Raw genomic sequence first — 14773 nt, 5'->3', positions numbered from 1 at the left:
GCCTCATCCCTCAGAAAGGCAAATAAAAATTAGGTTGCATGCAAAAATCCAAAGCTTCTGATCCCCGCAAAAACAAGCCCCCCTCCCATGCATATTTGGGTCTGAATCCGTCCTTGTTCGTGAGTTGTGTAAAACAGCACTCTCTTCTAGTCGTCTAGGACGCTGTCAAATCTCCAGGGCCCTCGAGCGTGAAAAGTTTGCGTTCGAGCAAACGGGCTTTGTGAGCCTGTTCACGGCGAACCGTTATCGCAGGACGAGCTGCAGTCAGGCAGGGCGCGAAGAATACATTCTAAGGAAGAACATATCAATCTTGAAAAACAAACCTCACTTACTTTTTACTTGGTGGACGCACACGGACTGCTACCTTTACGTTTGCCATTTGAAGGTTGAAGGGGGTGTCCTCAATGACATGTTGGTGGTAAAATCGGTACTATCCCAGAACTCCAGTTCGCCTACCGCAGATTTGTACTCACGGAGCTAATGACGTGAGCATGCAAAGTACGCTACACATACACACAGTACATGTACTGGACGTACGTACTGTACACATGCACATGTACACGTTCACCAGCCCACCAGTCGACAGTTGCTGTATTCTTTTGATTAGCGCGGCGTCACGTGGTTGCTGAATGGACAAAAGATTTCAGTGACATCCTGCCAGTAGGCCTAAATCATTATCATTTTGCGGTAGTGATGCTGACATCTTTACCTTAGCTGATTTCGTACTTCAAAGGATATATTTTCAAAGATGTCTTTCAGATTGTTTACTATTACAAAATATTTATTTTTCAAAACTGCCTGCAAGGAACCATGCAGGAGGGATCCCAAGCCATCTCTGTTTGGCCTGCTTTCTCTTTATTCCAGTAAAATAGCTCATTTCAAAGCTCATGAGTGTAATTCATACTCTAAAACAAATTTCGTTTTTTCCTGCCATTTTGTTCCCCCATTCGACACGGGGAAATAGTAAAACAACACACTAACACGTGCCGTACTGTCAAGAGGGCGCCCTGTTACCCGCAACCTAGACTGGTCCTGGACCCCTGAAAATTGACCTCTCATGGCGCCATTCCGAAACCCTTGGATAGGAAAAATAACGTGCAGCATGTTTAGTATTTGCAGATTTTTTTGTTCAGTTACTTCGTAAAAACTCTACTCTTTAAAAGGTCTTTTGTAAAATATTTTCTAACATATCAATTTGTGGAAATTGAAAAATGACCTGACTTAAAAGAGAAATATCCTGCCAAACATTGGCCTCTCACTTCCGAAAATCCAAAATACATCAAGAACAGTGCAATTCGGTGGTCTCGTACGCAGATGAACAATTACGGAATCGCAGATTATGGTAGTCTTTCGGTAAAAGCCAAACTTAAACCGACCAAAATATCTTAAAGATTTGAAAATTTATAAGGAAATAAACTTAAAGCAATAACGTGCTTTTACGAAAGATTCTGATGTATAATCAACCTTTGCTGACAAGAACTGCGTCACGTCAACTCAACGGAATCTGGAACCAATCGACTGAGGTAGGTAAATCTTTGCAGCGTTGTCCAAACTCGTTTCCACTGTAAGCACGGGGAATAAAAACAAACGTGCGCGAACAAGGAGACCTATAGGAACGATACTGCCGGAAGCATAAGGTCGTAAATGAAATTCGTTTTTACCCATCTCCAGGTGACTTTTCCTTAAAAATACTTGAGGAGGACAAGGGGGAAATTCCGACATGAGTGTTTCTTGGGGTGGTTTCAGTTAGAAATCATTCTTCCAAAAATTATAAGGATTTGATAGGACGGCCCATGTAAAGTCCCCATAGGCGGACCACGCGAGGGTTCCAGAAGCTCGCTGAGTGACCTTCACCTTTCAGGCGCTATAGCAATGCTTTAGCATGAAATAGTTTTAGTAGGAGGGAGGCGAATAACAAATAAGTACCCGTCTTTACGAAGCCTCTGTTGATCACAGTGTGGTAGTTTATTTCTCAATTATTATCATCGATAAAATTATTTTAAGGCAATTTATTTCAAACCAGCGGTTATTGTATTAAATTTGAGATAAATGAACCATTTGGTGAAGTTATTTTCAGTAACAAAGAAGAAAGGCAAAATATGCTATCAGCTCGTGCTTGATCTGTGCATTGCACAATGGCCGGCGCAGCCAGGATTTTACAGATGGGGGCACAATTAAAGGGGGCACCAGCATCTTATGGGAGCACCAGCTTTCAGCGGTGTTGTTTTGGGGAAAAGTTTTTGTTACGCTTGGGGGCACATGGGGGTAGGGGAATTTGGGGGTATGTGTGCCCATCTTGCTGAACGAAAACAGTTTTTGCTGGTCATGGGAGTTCACAACTTTGACGGACGTGATTCTCGAGCAAAAACTATCCTGCCCTACAATCCAGATGGCTAGACCTAAGATCAAATTAGACGTAGCCTTACAGTTACTTGGACGTATGCCTTGATGAGGCATTTTAAACTGATTACAATACATAATTTCTTATACTATACTTGTATGTACTGTGATTTCTTGAGGCAAATGAGATTTACATCGGTGGGACCGTCTGACCCCCGTGCCAAATTTCGCGGCTTCTCCTCTGGTTACTCTGTGGTGACGGATTCAAACTTCGCGGCGAAGCCACGTCCATTCACACTAGCATCGCTCTTGAAACGCACTGTCATTGTATCGGCCAGGGACAAAAAGGTACCCGCTGGAAGATCCGAACCGCAAATCCTGGGAACAAGAGAATCAAATTGTAACCCGAAAAATGGCACCTAAGTCCGATAATCTTAGGAAAACAAGAACATATAAAAATGCATTTTCGTCAAATATCCTTAGATGTAGGCAGAGTTAGGCCAAATCTGGTGTAAGTCGAAAATATTGGAGATTGCCTCGTACATTTTTTTGCTTTGACCCAGGCTTCGAGGGCGTTATTTACATTGCTTTGCATTTCGTTAACAAATAGAAATGCATCGTCAAATTGATAATCGGATTTGCATACAGTGAAAGCAGTTAAAACTCCATAAACATGCATGACACGACATTCACATGACTGAGTCGTACTTCAGAGCGCCAAAGATTCCTTGTCCTAGAAAAATCTCCATTCGATCCCAGTTACACTGTGCATGGTATTCGATGTCCATGTCCAGAATCGTTAATTCAACACGTTTACCTTCAGGAGCCTACAGAGTTGTGAAGTTAATGGGGGGAAAAAAGGACGATAAGTATTAGTCCCGATTCTCTGTTAAAATTGAAACAGGTCTCTCCGAAACATTTTAGCCATAATTTTAACCATAAGGTCTTGAAATCAAAACACGAGAAAAGACGTTTCCAATTAATATCCTACTATTAACAAGATTTTCTGAGTTAAGAAGGGAAGGAAATAGTTGACTAACATGAGTGTATATAGTCGAAAAATCAAGCTGACATCATGGCTTCTATAACATCAACAGTTACATGACGAAATGTTAAGTCTTATGAAGTCGCTAACAAGATTTTCTGAGTTAAGAAGGGAAGGAAATAGTTGACTAACATGAGTCTATATAGTCGAAAAATCAAGCTGACATCATGGCTTCTATAACATCAACAGTTACATGACGAAATGTTAAGTCTTATGAAGTCGCTTTGAAGCCTAAACACTCCATGTATAATTCCACCTATTGTTGGAGTTAGGCAACACAATCATTTGCGGGTAAACGTGTGACTTTTTGTAATTGCAACATGGTCCGATTGCTTGCAGTGCAGCTGGTTGTCAGTGGTTGATCTGAACTCAACTTCAGGGTTCTGCTTACCGCAGGCAAAGAATATTCGCGAAAGAAATCTGCCCTGTAATAACAATTAGCTTATGCTCCGGGTTAGCAGAGAAATCTACCAACCGCACTTATGAATCCCCTACATAATTATAAGGACTGCCTAAAGAGTCCACATTTCATACTCACTTTGATGTTATAGGCACAATTCAGACCATTATCATAACCACCTTGCCCAAAATTAGGTGACACAATGCAGCCGCTGTCTTGAAAGTTCCCTCCGCACGTACCTGGTTCTGCTACAGATGCATCAAGTCAAAGAGATTTTCCTTTCAATAACTTGACTAAAGTGAAAAAAATAATAATGTACTACCGGTATTAGTCCAGGTAGAGAAATTTCTTTTTCGTATAGCGGAGTTAAAAGTTAAAAAATAGATATAGACTGGAACAAACTATACGAATATTTAAACCCTGTAATGGTAGACATTTCACGTAAGGACATATTAATACACATCCATATCCTCCCAACGATGATGCCTTAATTTAAAACCGCTACACTTTGACAATTCACCTGTGCAATCCAGAGCAGCACGTTTCGTCTCAGCGTGTACAGCGCCCTCTGCATTTTCTTTAACATCGGGATGTCTTTGCATTTCAGATGCGGTCTTTGCATTTTCGAGGAATTCCTCCTAGGAGATGCAGGAGAAAGCAAACGGTAACCGACAAGAAAAGATGTAACAAAAGACAGCCTCTCCAATTGGAATTAGGCTTATGTTATCTAGGAAAATCATGATTTTTTATGTGGTATTCTTTAACAGTCGGTTAACTCTAGCAATAAGAACATCAGTTCTTTGAAGTCTTTGCCAAGCCTTTGGACAAGCAGCTTGACTTAACATACAACTATACCCGGTACCCCAGCACTTGACCCAGCGGTGAGCAGAACTGAGCGGAGGCTTCACGCTGGGTAACGAAGTCAAAGAAATATGTACATGTATATATACAAGTCTCAACTGAATTCCCTTTCGCAGCTTCACGACTTTGTCGAATGTCGGTAAGACGGTCTTTATGTTAAGGCCGGGTTGACCGTTGCTTGCCTCTGCCCGCCAAGTATTTTTAGCGTTTGAAACAGCAAACTTGCAGTGAATATCGCAGCGTTAACCCAACTATCTTTGCGATTTTACCAAAATCCATCTGCGGAGATCTTCCACATTGTGTAAACGTTAGCATATAATGTATACCAGAGAAATAGAATCAGGCTTCAGATTTCATTTTGTGAAGTGTTTCTTGTTAATCATCAGTGACATTTGGGAAAAATTGGATGAAAGATTGTATTGTTCTCTTTGTAAGCCCATCTTAAAATATGCTGCACCGGTTTGGCTACCTCATCAGAAAAACATCCCATGCCTTGAGACGATCCAACATTGCTTTACCAAATCTTGCTTCCCCTACAATATTGCTATTTCTCTTTCCTACGAACAACGTCTATCCAAGCTTCACTTGCCTCCCCTCTACAACGTACTTGTATACCTCACTGCTTTGTTTGTCATGAAGTGTTTTTTCAACAACATTTCTGTTTCCTCACATTTTCTTCCGCAGGCCAACACAAGAAAAACCGACACCCTTCTTTTCAAGCACCAGTACAAATTCAAACAAATTGTCTCAAATTTTCTTTGTATGCCCTCTTTCCCAGATTGTTCAATTCTCTTCCCTCCGATGTCTGAGAACTCTGCCTTGAACTTTCCCTCAAATCCTTCATCAATTCTTTGGGTGATCCTCTTTTCAGTCTCAAATCCATTTCTGATCCTTTCTAGAGTTTCATTCCCAAAGTATTTTCCTCCAGCCCTCACCACTTAGTATTTACCCTATCATTTCTTTGTCTCTGTTGTTATCATTATTTTTTTATTTGTCTGGATATTTTTGCTACTTATTTTTTGTCATTGTCGGTATTCCTTTTTTAACATTATTTTTCTAATGGCTTAATATTTCCAAAATATATAGTTTTATTTTTGCCAGCCTTCAGTTATATTATTTGGAATTAAGTATAAATCTAATTTACATTCTATAGTTTTCTTTTTTGTACATATTTGTTTAGATATTTTGCTACTTATTGCTTTTTATGTTGCCAGCCTTACGTCACATTGTTTGCATTTAAGTATAAATCTGATTCACATCTTGATAAACTATATCTGTAAATAGTCATGTTTCCTGCATGCTTTATCCAGTTAGTTAGGAGAGCCCCTCGACAGAAACTTGTTTCTTTTGGGTAATCCTGCGGGAGCTGATTGGGTATTGTTATGTTTCTGTTATGTCTATTGCAGTGTTTATTTGTTTTCTTGTCTGTAATTTATTGTATGTATTATCCCGAAAAATGAAATAAATGAAATGAAATTAATGAAATGTCTGTGTATGTCTGGCCCTTAAGGATTCGAAACAATGTGGTTGCAGCACTTGAAAAGAAGAGATAACAGCACCGAAGAGCAAAAAATTAACGTATTTGGGAGCACATGTAAACAAATACAGGCAATCAATGTAAATGGGTGGCGCGTAATGCGCACTGGACACGCTGTCATCCATCGCTTTGCCCATAGTTTGCCATACTTTTCGAAATCACGGTTTTACGCGCAGTCCAGGCGTTTACATGGCCGTTTTCCAATACTCAACTTCGGCTCTGTCTCAGGCTTCAATTCAGTTTTTTACTACCTGAATCAGCAGTGGTAAGCGCAATCTGGTAAAGAAATCTGATGCCACAAACATGACAAAACATCAAGTAACATGCAAAAAAGCAAAATATTACACTTCGGTGTATGATTTACGCTCCAGGCCCACAATCGGGAATTTGTTTCAGAGACGAAGCCTGAGACGGGAGACGAAGTTGATTATTGGAAAACGGCCTATGTCTGTGGAGTGAACCACCCTCGACTATGGAGTGTCAAAAGTGGACAACCCCTTTTTCTCATTTTCTACTTGTAAATTTTCGGGATTTTGGACCTTGCCTAAAGCATTTTCAAAAAACGCAATTTTCCGCTAGCAGAAATTTTGATTTTACTATAACAACTCTCGTGGCGCGTCAAAAGTGGGCAACTAAAAGCTTCAAATTCTCACTGGCAAAATTACTGTCATGTTCCAAAAGTGGACAACCCCATTTTCTCATTTTTTGCAAGTACATTTTCGGGTTTGGGGAATTTGCGTAAAGCATTTGCAAAAACTCAATTTTCTGCAAGCGAAAATTTGGAATTTACTCAAAAAAGTCTTCGTAGCGCGTCAAAAGTGGACAAATAAAAACTTCAAATTTCCACAAGCAAATTTTATTTGATGCTCCCAAAGAGGACAACCCCATTTTCTCATTTTCTGCCAGTAGATTTTGGGGTTTTTGAAGTTGCACCATCCCTTTTCGAAATTGGATTTTACTTTGACGACTGCAGGGTGGTTCAAAAGTGGACAAGTTAAAACTGGAAGGACACTTTTCGCCCTACGTTGAAATGGAACGGTCTTGGGAAGACTGATTGATTTGCAGTAGTACTATACAGCAAACGTGCGGAGCCAACCCGTTTTATTGACCCGCCGTCTGTTGACGGACATCCCCTTGCTGTGATCGGCCTTTTTCATGCAACTTGTATTTCCATGTAGCCGATTTTGTGAAAAAGATCGGACCTTCTTCACGTCAAGGATGTGAATTTTATGGGGTTTATTGAGGGGAGTATTTTTTTAAAGGAAATCATTGAAAATAAGATGTCGAAGATTGACGAAAATTATGAACCGGGTATAGTGCAGGTTACTCGGAGTGCCAAAAGTGCAACAACCATTTTTTTATATTTAGATATGAGACTTGTTGTACAATCCACCATCCATGCATTTCACAGTACACGTATATCTGATGATAGCCCCACAAATAGGGCTCTTATCTGTCGCCACCACAGCCCTACTTCAAGGCATGTCTTAAATGCCTGAAATCCAAACTGCAGGATTGTCACAAACTTTGAATCCTAATATCTTCCGAAATGAGAATGACTTGAAAATTTTACTTGCACCATCGTATTTCGCAGAGTTTGGACTTTCATACGAGCACCCTAAACTTTTCCAGAATCGTAACTTTTCATATGTATGGCGCCTTGAAAAACCCGGCCTGTAATGCAGGCTATAGGTCCTACCCAGCAAGAAATGAGACCGAGGGGTATCCCCCCAACATGTCCAATCCCTATACACATTCATGACTATTGTTACTTAACACATCCCCCAAGATATCTGAAAGGAATTCCCCAGATCCCTGCGAGACAATGACCAACACAAAGCAAGGGGGGTTCTCTCCGTCTCATACCTTGCTGCATATGATGCAGACCGTACCGGACCACGGGCAGCGCCATTAAGAAAAACGAAGGCAGCGCTTCGAGCGTCGGAAGTCAAGGCACCCAACAGGTGCCGTAGATGCATAATTCATGTAGTCACAATATTGCTTAGTATAAGTTGCGAGCACACTTTGGTAGTGTACAGTACGCCCATACAGAACATGCATATTAATGTCATTCAAATTTAATTTCACCAGTTCCTTGTTCGTCTGTCGCGCAAGGTATGACGAGGTACAACGTAGACAGAGCTCCTGTGCCTTGAAATCTGACGAACTTCAATGTACATGTACTTATACAGTGCCAGTATTTGTTTACATGTGCTCCCAAAATACGTTCACTTGTTTGCTCTTCGGTACTGCTTTTTCTTCTTTTCAAATGCTGCAACCACATTGTTTCCTCTCACATTGTTTCCCTCACCGATATGTGTCGTCTGCTAGAACATCAGTTTTCAGGCCGACGACCATATGTTGCTATTGCGCATGCGCAAATTCACAAACTTAATGCACGCACAGTCTATGGGGACCGAATACTCAATGTTGGGTGTCGATGCGCGGCCTGTGAGGCCTGCGCTCCAGCTCGAAATGACAACATTGACCGGGGGAGTGGGGGACCTGGCCAGGGTAATTAAGTCATGATTCGTTATAACATGACAGCTATTATCTTTACACTGCAGGGCCTTGACCTTGAGGCCTTGGTCTCGAGGCTTGTGGGTCAAAGTCTTGGCCTTGTGAATCAAAACCTTTGCTGCAACACTGGCTTGTACCCAGACTGACATAATATGTATGTGAAATGGCATACCGGATGACGTTATCACATGATATATAATTAAAGTGTGAATATTCACTTACAACTCATCTTCTGTCTTTATCCAATTTACATTTGGACACTCTGAATTTGCAAGTTCTTATTGACAGGATAGCTACAATCAATTTGACTGAACGGAAACCTTCAAAACGCACCTTTATGTCTCAGTTACCCTTAAATCCAACTTTTCTTTCACTATTTACAAAGGGTGTTTCATTGCCATGTTTGCTTTCATGCTAACGAGTATATCCATCTTCATGACGCAACTGTGATGCTATCCCGGGAAGAAAGGCTCAGTGTAGGCGTAATATTAAGCTGTACAAAAAGTGACTGATGAGAAAATGCAAATATTAAATACGAAGAAGTACACTGACCTTTTGACGTCAACATTTCATATAATTAAAAATACAACAACTTCAGGTCTTCAATGTTGAAAATGAGATATAATATGACAGGAAAAGTGCTTGTTCAACCACGTTTTTCTAGAGAAGGAATTTGCTGTAAAAAAGGTCTGTTCACACGGCAATGTGTCTAAAGAGCTATTTGCTCCTAGCGGAACAATAGAGGGCGTGTTTTTGTGGCACTTACAGCATAGGCGCGCGTTTACAATGGCATCAATGGCGCGTTTGACGCTGGGCACACTGAGTACGCGTAACGAATTTATTCCTTAATGTATGGTCTGCGCGTACTCGCAGAGCGCGCCGTGTAAGAACCCGCGTGGAAAACTACCACCAGTCTTTCTGTTGCCGTTTGGGGTGTGCACTCGGGGCTGATACACCACATATCAGATCCACCGCACCCCACCACAAAACACAACGTATTAGTTAGCAGATCTATTGGATTCTGATTCGGCTGTCAGTTTATGTTAGTAAAGGAAACGAGAGACAACGCCCCCCCCCCAAAGGGGGGCAAAAATGGCGTGTCATTCACATAATACTATGAAAGAGTTCGCACATTGACGACCATTGTGAGTGTGAATGCATATTTTTGCAACATGAAGCATTATTGCAGCTTTTTAATCACTCAGTCTTTACACAGCAACATTCTGTGCAGTAAGGTTGAAGATTTTGTTATCTCCTTAATACGAACAGCAAATAACAATGTCTTCAAAATGGCCGAGTTGTTAAATTCGCGGTTATCAGATCGTTAGACGATGGGTTGGAATCCCAGGGGGTGGCTTTAATTTTCCCAACGCTTGCTGTCAGTCAGTAGCTATAAGAGACTCTAATTCACCACCGTCAAATACCAAAGGTACCTTAGCCGACCGGGTAGGCTCTTCTGTTGGGACTGTCCAGGTGAGCACCTTAGTACAGGTTCGAGACGTATGGACGACTCGGCGGCCAGGGCTTAGGGGCTTGTCTCGTTTCCTCCCTTGCATGGTCGCTCGAACCCTTTTGGGGGTTAAATGGGTGGGCAGGGAGGAAGTGTGGTGGGCCGGGAACCCCGAGACCCCAGAAGAGTCATATATGGAAGTCGGTAACTGCAATTCCTTGCACCTGAATGCTTGGTCAACACCACATAACTTTGGCTTTTTCCCTCACCATTTTTTTTTCATGTCCATGGGCGCAGAATCCACAAGTCAATTTTCTAGGTTTGAATATAGTGAGCTAAATGATGCTGATTTATTTCCATTTACAATCTTAATTTCCTAACCTTTCGACAATGAAACCGATCCCAACCGTGTTGGGTCGATTTCTTCTTACTGATATCAGTATAAGAGCTGTGAGGTGTATAGTGAATGTTTATTATTGTTGATTCAACAGTAATAGATCCAGGGGTGGCACAGTCGGGCGGCAATCACCTCCTTATTTTATTGATGGAAATACATTTTCATTTTAAAATTCCGTTTGCTTTCAACTGAAGAATAATTTAATATCTCGAAATAGAAATTCTCACAAAGATACATTCCATATCTCCTCGGGTCAGCCCAACGTTGACTGCAGTCAACGTTGGGCTGACCCGATGAGATATATAACATTGCAATGTTATCATGTCCAGCCGGAGCGCAGACGGCGCAAATAGACCCAACGTTGTGTCTATACCCCGCTGTTTGGCGTATGATATATATTCCTGCCTGTATTTTTTCGGGCAGACTTGTCTGGCCAGTCATGGATCAGCCATTCACAAGAAAGAGCGGCACTCTCTAAATCGGAAAGAGTGAAATTAGGGACAAGACGTTTCAGAGTAAAAAATCACTCTGAATTTAGATTGAAAAGGCTGAAAATAGCCACCTCCAGTGAAAGCTCGAGTGAAATTGCAATCTTTTGGAGTGAAGAAATTTCACTCCAATTCGTCTGGTCCTTAATTTCAATTGGAGGGATTGAATTTTCACTCGAATGGAGTGAATTTTCACTCTTTGGAATTTAAAGAGTGGTCACTTAAAGTGTGCGAAAAATTCCTTCATTGCCCAATTCGAATTAACACTAACTTGAAATAAACATTAAATGCGCTGAATTTACCCTCAAAACATCCCAAGCATTGGCATGACCAAAGATCGTATAGCACCGCGTAACGGCGCAAGATGGAGAACTTCATTGTGAATACGCATCAAACGCACGGACGTATATAAAAAAAACGGGACTTGCAACGCCTTTGTATGAAAAAGAAGCCAAGCAGCGGCCATTTTACGGAGCTCCCTTCTATTGACGTCAGGAAGAACAAAGGTGGACATTGCCAGGAAAACGATGGAAGAACTAAAAAGAAAACAGAAATCCCACACGATTGTATACGGTGTGTCCAGACGCATACTCACACTTCATGTTTTACAACAATTCTATTTTGTACAGATAGCTCACGAAATGCTATGGTGCATCGTATACGATGCGCTCCTACAAACATATTATCCTGCAATACACGCATCGTGCCTGGAAATCGCATCTTTAAAAATGCCTCTAGATTCTTTTACCCGTGGGACTTTTCTACCCAATATTATACTTTGCTGTGGTTACACAATTAGATATCGATATTTCCTTGATTTATTTCTACGGTGCAGCCATAATATAGCTTCATATATTCAACCTGTGTTTTCTTAAAACGACACTACACCCCCGGGATGCTATGCATATACAACTGTGAACCAATTCAGACAATCCTGGATAAATCTTGTTGGGCCTGCAACCCCTGACCCCCTTTCAAATAAAGGAAACATATAAATGTTGCACAGGTATGGGCAGGAATGCCATGGTGCATCATCTACGATGCAGTTGTGACTGTACACGCATAGTGCAAAATGGATACCGGGCCTAGACCAACTTACCTTGAACTTTTTCAAGTCGAAATGATGCCCGACCACCAGCTGACTTACAGCAACAAGCAAAGTGACAACCGCAGCAAATTTCATCTTCACCGTGTTACTGCGCTGCACAAGAGCAAGTATCGATATCCGAATTCGGGATCAGCTTAAATACTTTCTACTCGAAGAACTGGTACTGCTTATTTTCCCGACAATACGTGTATGACTGACAAATTATTCATCAGAGCTTTGATTGCGAAATATTTGTCAATTCCATTGTTAAGTCACATGAATCCAATTAAGTAATATCCAGGTGAAAGTTAGTGTTGACAGCAGGACGTCAGGAACTCTGATTGTCACGGTGGTATAGATAATAATATGGAAGCATTGTTCAAACCATTTCGTATTCCCAGGCATGATATTTTCAGTAAAGTGAAACATACCCGAGTAATTGGATCAAAGAATCGACGCAATGTGCAGACATGATTAAATTCACGAACGTCTAATTAAATCCATAGGAAATGCAACCAAAGCTGCGGGCCAGCTATGTGGAAGGGAGACATGGCATTGAATAGATTTAATAAAAATACGCAATATGACTGCCTGTTTGCTTTGTAATCAACAAATCCACTAACAGATGTTTCAATTGAGGTACATTGTAGTCAGCCTCAGCCAGTATGACAGACCCTGGATAAGGTTTGTCCAGCAGACATCAACACGTCAAATTATCCAGCAAAGTGTTGCTATAGGGTAACTTCAGGTCATTATGCATGTTCAACTTACAACGTCAGCACTTTGCTGTTTCAAAATTCAACTCTTGAACAAAGTTGAAATCCGTTCGAGTCTGATCTTCAAACCTGCCCACTGTGTATGTAAAAGTTGTAGCCGGTCAAATTGGAGAAGGGGGAACCGTGAGAGTACCTATACCGCAAACATGTTCATAGCTCTTGGAATTCTTTATTCCTACATAACTAGAAAGACGAAAACGAAGTGTTCAGCTAAAAGTTGTTTGGACTTTTAATTAAATTGAATTATCCAATATGGGTCTGCAAGACATGCTGTGGCTCCATGAGACGGTTTTCCGTTGCTCATAACGAAAGCCTGTGAAAGGCAACCGCGTACAGGGAAGTTTTGCTTGTATACCTTTACAGTCTAGCGTGTAATTGGGCTCAGTAGAACAACTTATTAGGGGCCGTCCATAAAGTACGTACGCACGACATGCCGACTTTTCAGACCCCCCTCCCCCGTGCACATGGCCTAAGCAGTGGCTCCAACCCCTTCCCCATGTACGCATACGCATTCCGGAAGACACTGCAGATCTTTTTGTGTCACGAGTAATGTTGCAGTTTATCAACAAGGAGCGTTGGCAGGGGAGGATAAATGGTGGGATAGACGGTGGAGGATACAGAGTTTCAGTGTTTTCTTCGTCGCCCCAAAGCTGATTCTGGTATTTATTTGTATGAGAAAGTGTATATATTGATATAATGAAGATTCATGAGAGGAAAATTTAAAGTTTCGGTTTGCGTAAGGTACACACTGGCTTGAACCCTCTCACGTACGTATGTACACAACGGCACCAACGGACCCCCTCCCCGTTCGTGCGTACGTACTTTATGGATGGCCTCTTACGAGATTAGTGATCCAGGAGTACGACATTGATATTCACAGAAACTTCCATCAATCCATGCCGTATACCTGCAAGAAAAACTCAACTGAGCCATTAGCTAATATCCAGTTGGGTGTGGAGTGTATAATTTAACTGAGAGCAACAGGATGGCGAGTTTAAGAGCTAAATCGGAACAATTAATGATGGAAGAAACATAGTGACAGCACAATGGTCATAAATGCAAAATTTGAATTGTGAAATTAGATCTCACGAGAAGCTGGAGTGGTGAAAGTATAGATGATAAACGCACTAAATTGTCCCTAGGTTGTGGAACATCAGCTGTACTAATTCACTCTATACTCAACTCCATGATTTGTAGTGAGTTGATTCCTGTTTTGTTTAATGTAGAGGACAAATTGATTCTGTTTTATGTAAGAAACAACGTTGAATGAATGTCTAAAAGTCTCAAAATGGTGTGCCACAAATTACTCCCATACAGCTGTTGTCTTATTATATAGTGCTTCAAGTTTACCCAACAGGACTTAAGTTCTATTTGGAACAGGAAAAACAAACCTTCCAATGTCCACACAATGGAAAACCGGCTTCATGTTTCTTCCAAAAAAGGGGCTCATGTTAAAAGTTTATTAATTCAAAGAGACTTCCACAGAATGCTATCCGATTACGAAGTAAACTTTGCGGCTGATATAAGCTTTGCTGGTGAGAATAATTTAGATATACTCCACAAAGGACCTTCATTAATGATTATCATTGCATTATTTATCTACACACAAAATAATTGCAAGTCATTTCTTCCTTTACTCTGCCGGTGCTTTTGAAGATATCTTTAACTAAAGGACGGCCCATTTCTAAATTTGTCGCATATTTCCCCTGCTAAAATAATAACGCCATGCAAATGTTCCTCCCACGGTTAATGATGTTGAAGATCCATGTGTGTCAAAGCAAGCTAAGTGGCTCACTGCTCCAAGTAAAATCCAGGTGAATGTTACTGTTGACAGCATCACTTCGGGAATTCCGATTGTCATGATGGTATATG

General features: G+C 41.1%; 2 protein-coding genes across 8 annotated transcripts in view; both read right to left on the bottom strand.

Annotated features, from left to right (window-relative positions):
• The window catches only part of LOC110976722 (uncharacterized), a 71616-nt gene extending 71089 nt beyond the window's left edge, over nucleotides 1-527 (bottom strand). For 5 of the 6 annotated variants that reach the window (XR_015424484.1, XM_022230233.2, XM_087133520.1 and 2 more), the window contains exon 1: nucleotides 333-526. Coding sequence is in view for 5 of the 6 variants with exons in the window: in XM_022230233.2 (XP_022085925.2) it covers nucleotides 333-379 (47 nt within the window). In the remaining variant the exon portion in view is untranslated. Of the gene's footprint in view, nucleotides 1-332 lie in introns of all 6 variants that reach the window. The other variant, XM_022230237.2, reaches the window with a different exon arrangement.
• A 1417-nt stretch (nucleotides 528-1944) lies between these two features.
• Nucleotides 1945-12377, bottom strand: LOC110976749 (protein SpAN-like). Of its 2 annotated transcripts, none has more exons than XM_022230312.2 (5): nucleotides 12138-12377; nucleotides 4306-4423; nucleotides 3924-4030; nucleotides 3049-3167; nucleotides 1945-2718 (listed from the first exon to the last, which is right to left on the bottom strand). In XM_022230312.2, exons 1-5 carry the CDS (start codon nucleotides 12219-12221, stop codon nucleotides 2586-2588), a joined length of 561 nt encoding a protein of 186 aa, XP_022086004.2. In that variant the 5' UTR covers nucleotides 12222-12377; the 3' UTR covers nucleotides 1945-2585. The 2 variants fall into 2 exon arrangements, with proteins under 2 accessions (XP_022086004.2, XP_022086003.2); XM_022230311.2 differs by having other exon boundaries at nucleotides 3924-4033; nucleotides 12138-12363.
• Between the last annotated feature and the right edge of the window lie 2396 nt (nucleotides 12378-14773).

The sequence above is a fragment of the Acanthaster planci genome, linkage group LG01 (genome assembly GCF_054643075.1).
Source record: "Acanthaster planci isolate LZ-2023a linkage group LG01, COTS_SCS, whole genome shotgun sequence".
Lineage (NCBI taxonomy): Eukaryota > Metazoa > Echinodermata > Asteroidea > Valvatida > Acanthasteridae > Acanthaster > Acanthaster planci.
This window is presented reverse-complemented; position numbering and strand designations above follow the sequence as displayed.

Bases quoted from the DNA above. Each gene is read 5' to 3' on its own strand.
- LOC110976749 (XM_022230311.2), bottom strand. From the start codon at position 12,221: ATGAAATTTGCTGCGGTTGTCACTTTGCTTGTTGCTGTAAGTCAGCTG. The intron at 4,424-12,137 runs GTAAGTTGGTCT...TGCATCTCCTAG, and splicing joins TCGACTTGAAAAAGTTCAAG to GAGGAATTCCTCGAAAATGC. The intron at 4,034-4,305 runs GTGAATTGTCAA...ATGCATCTGTAG, and splicing joins TGCTGCTCTGGATTGCACAG to CAGAACCAGGTACGTGCGGA.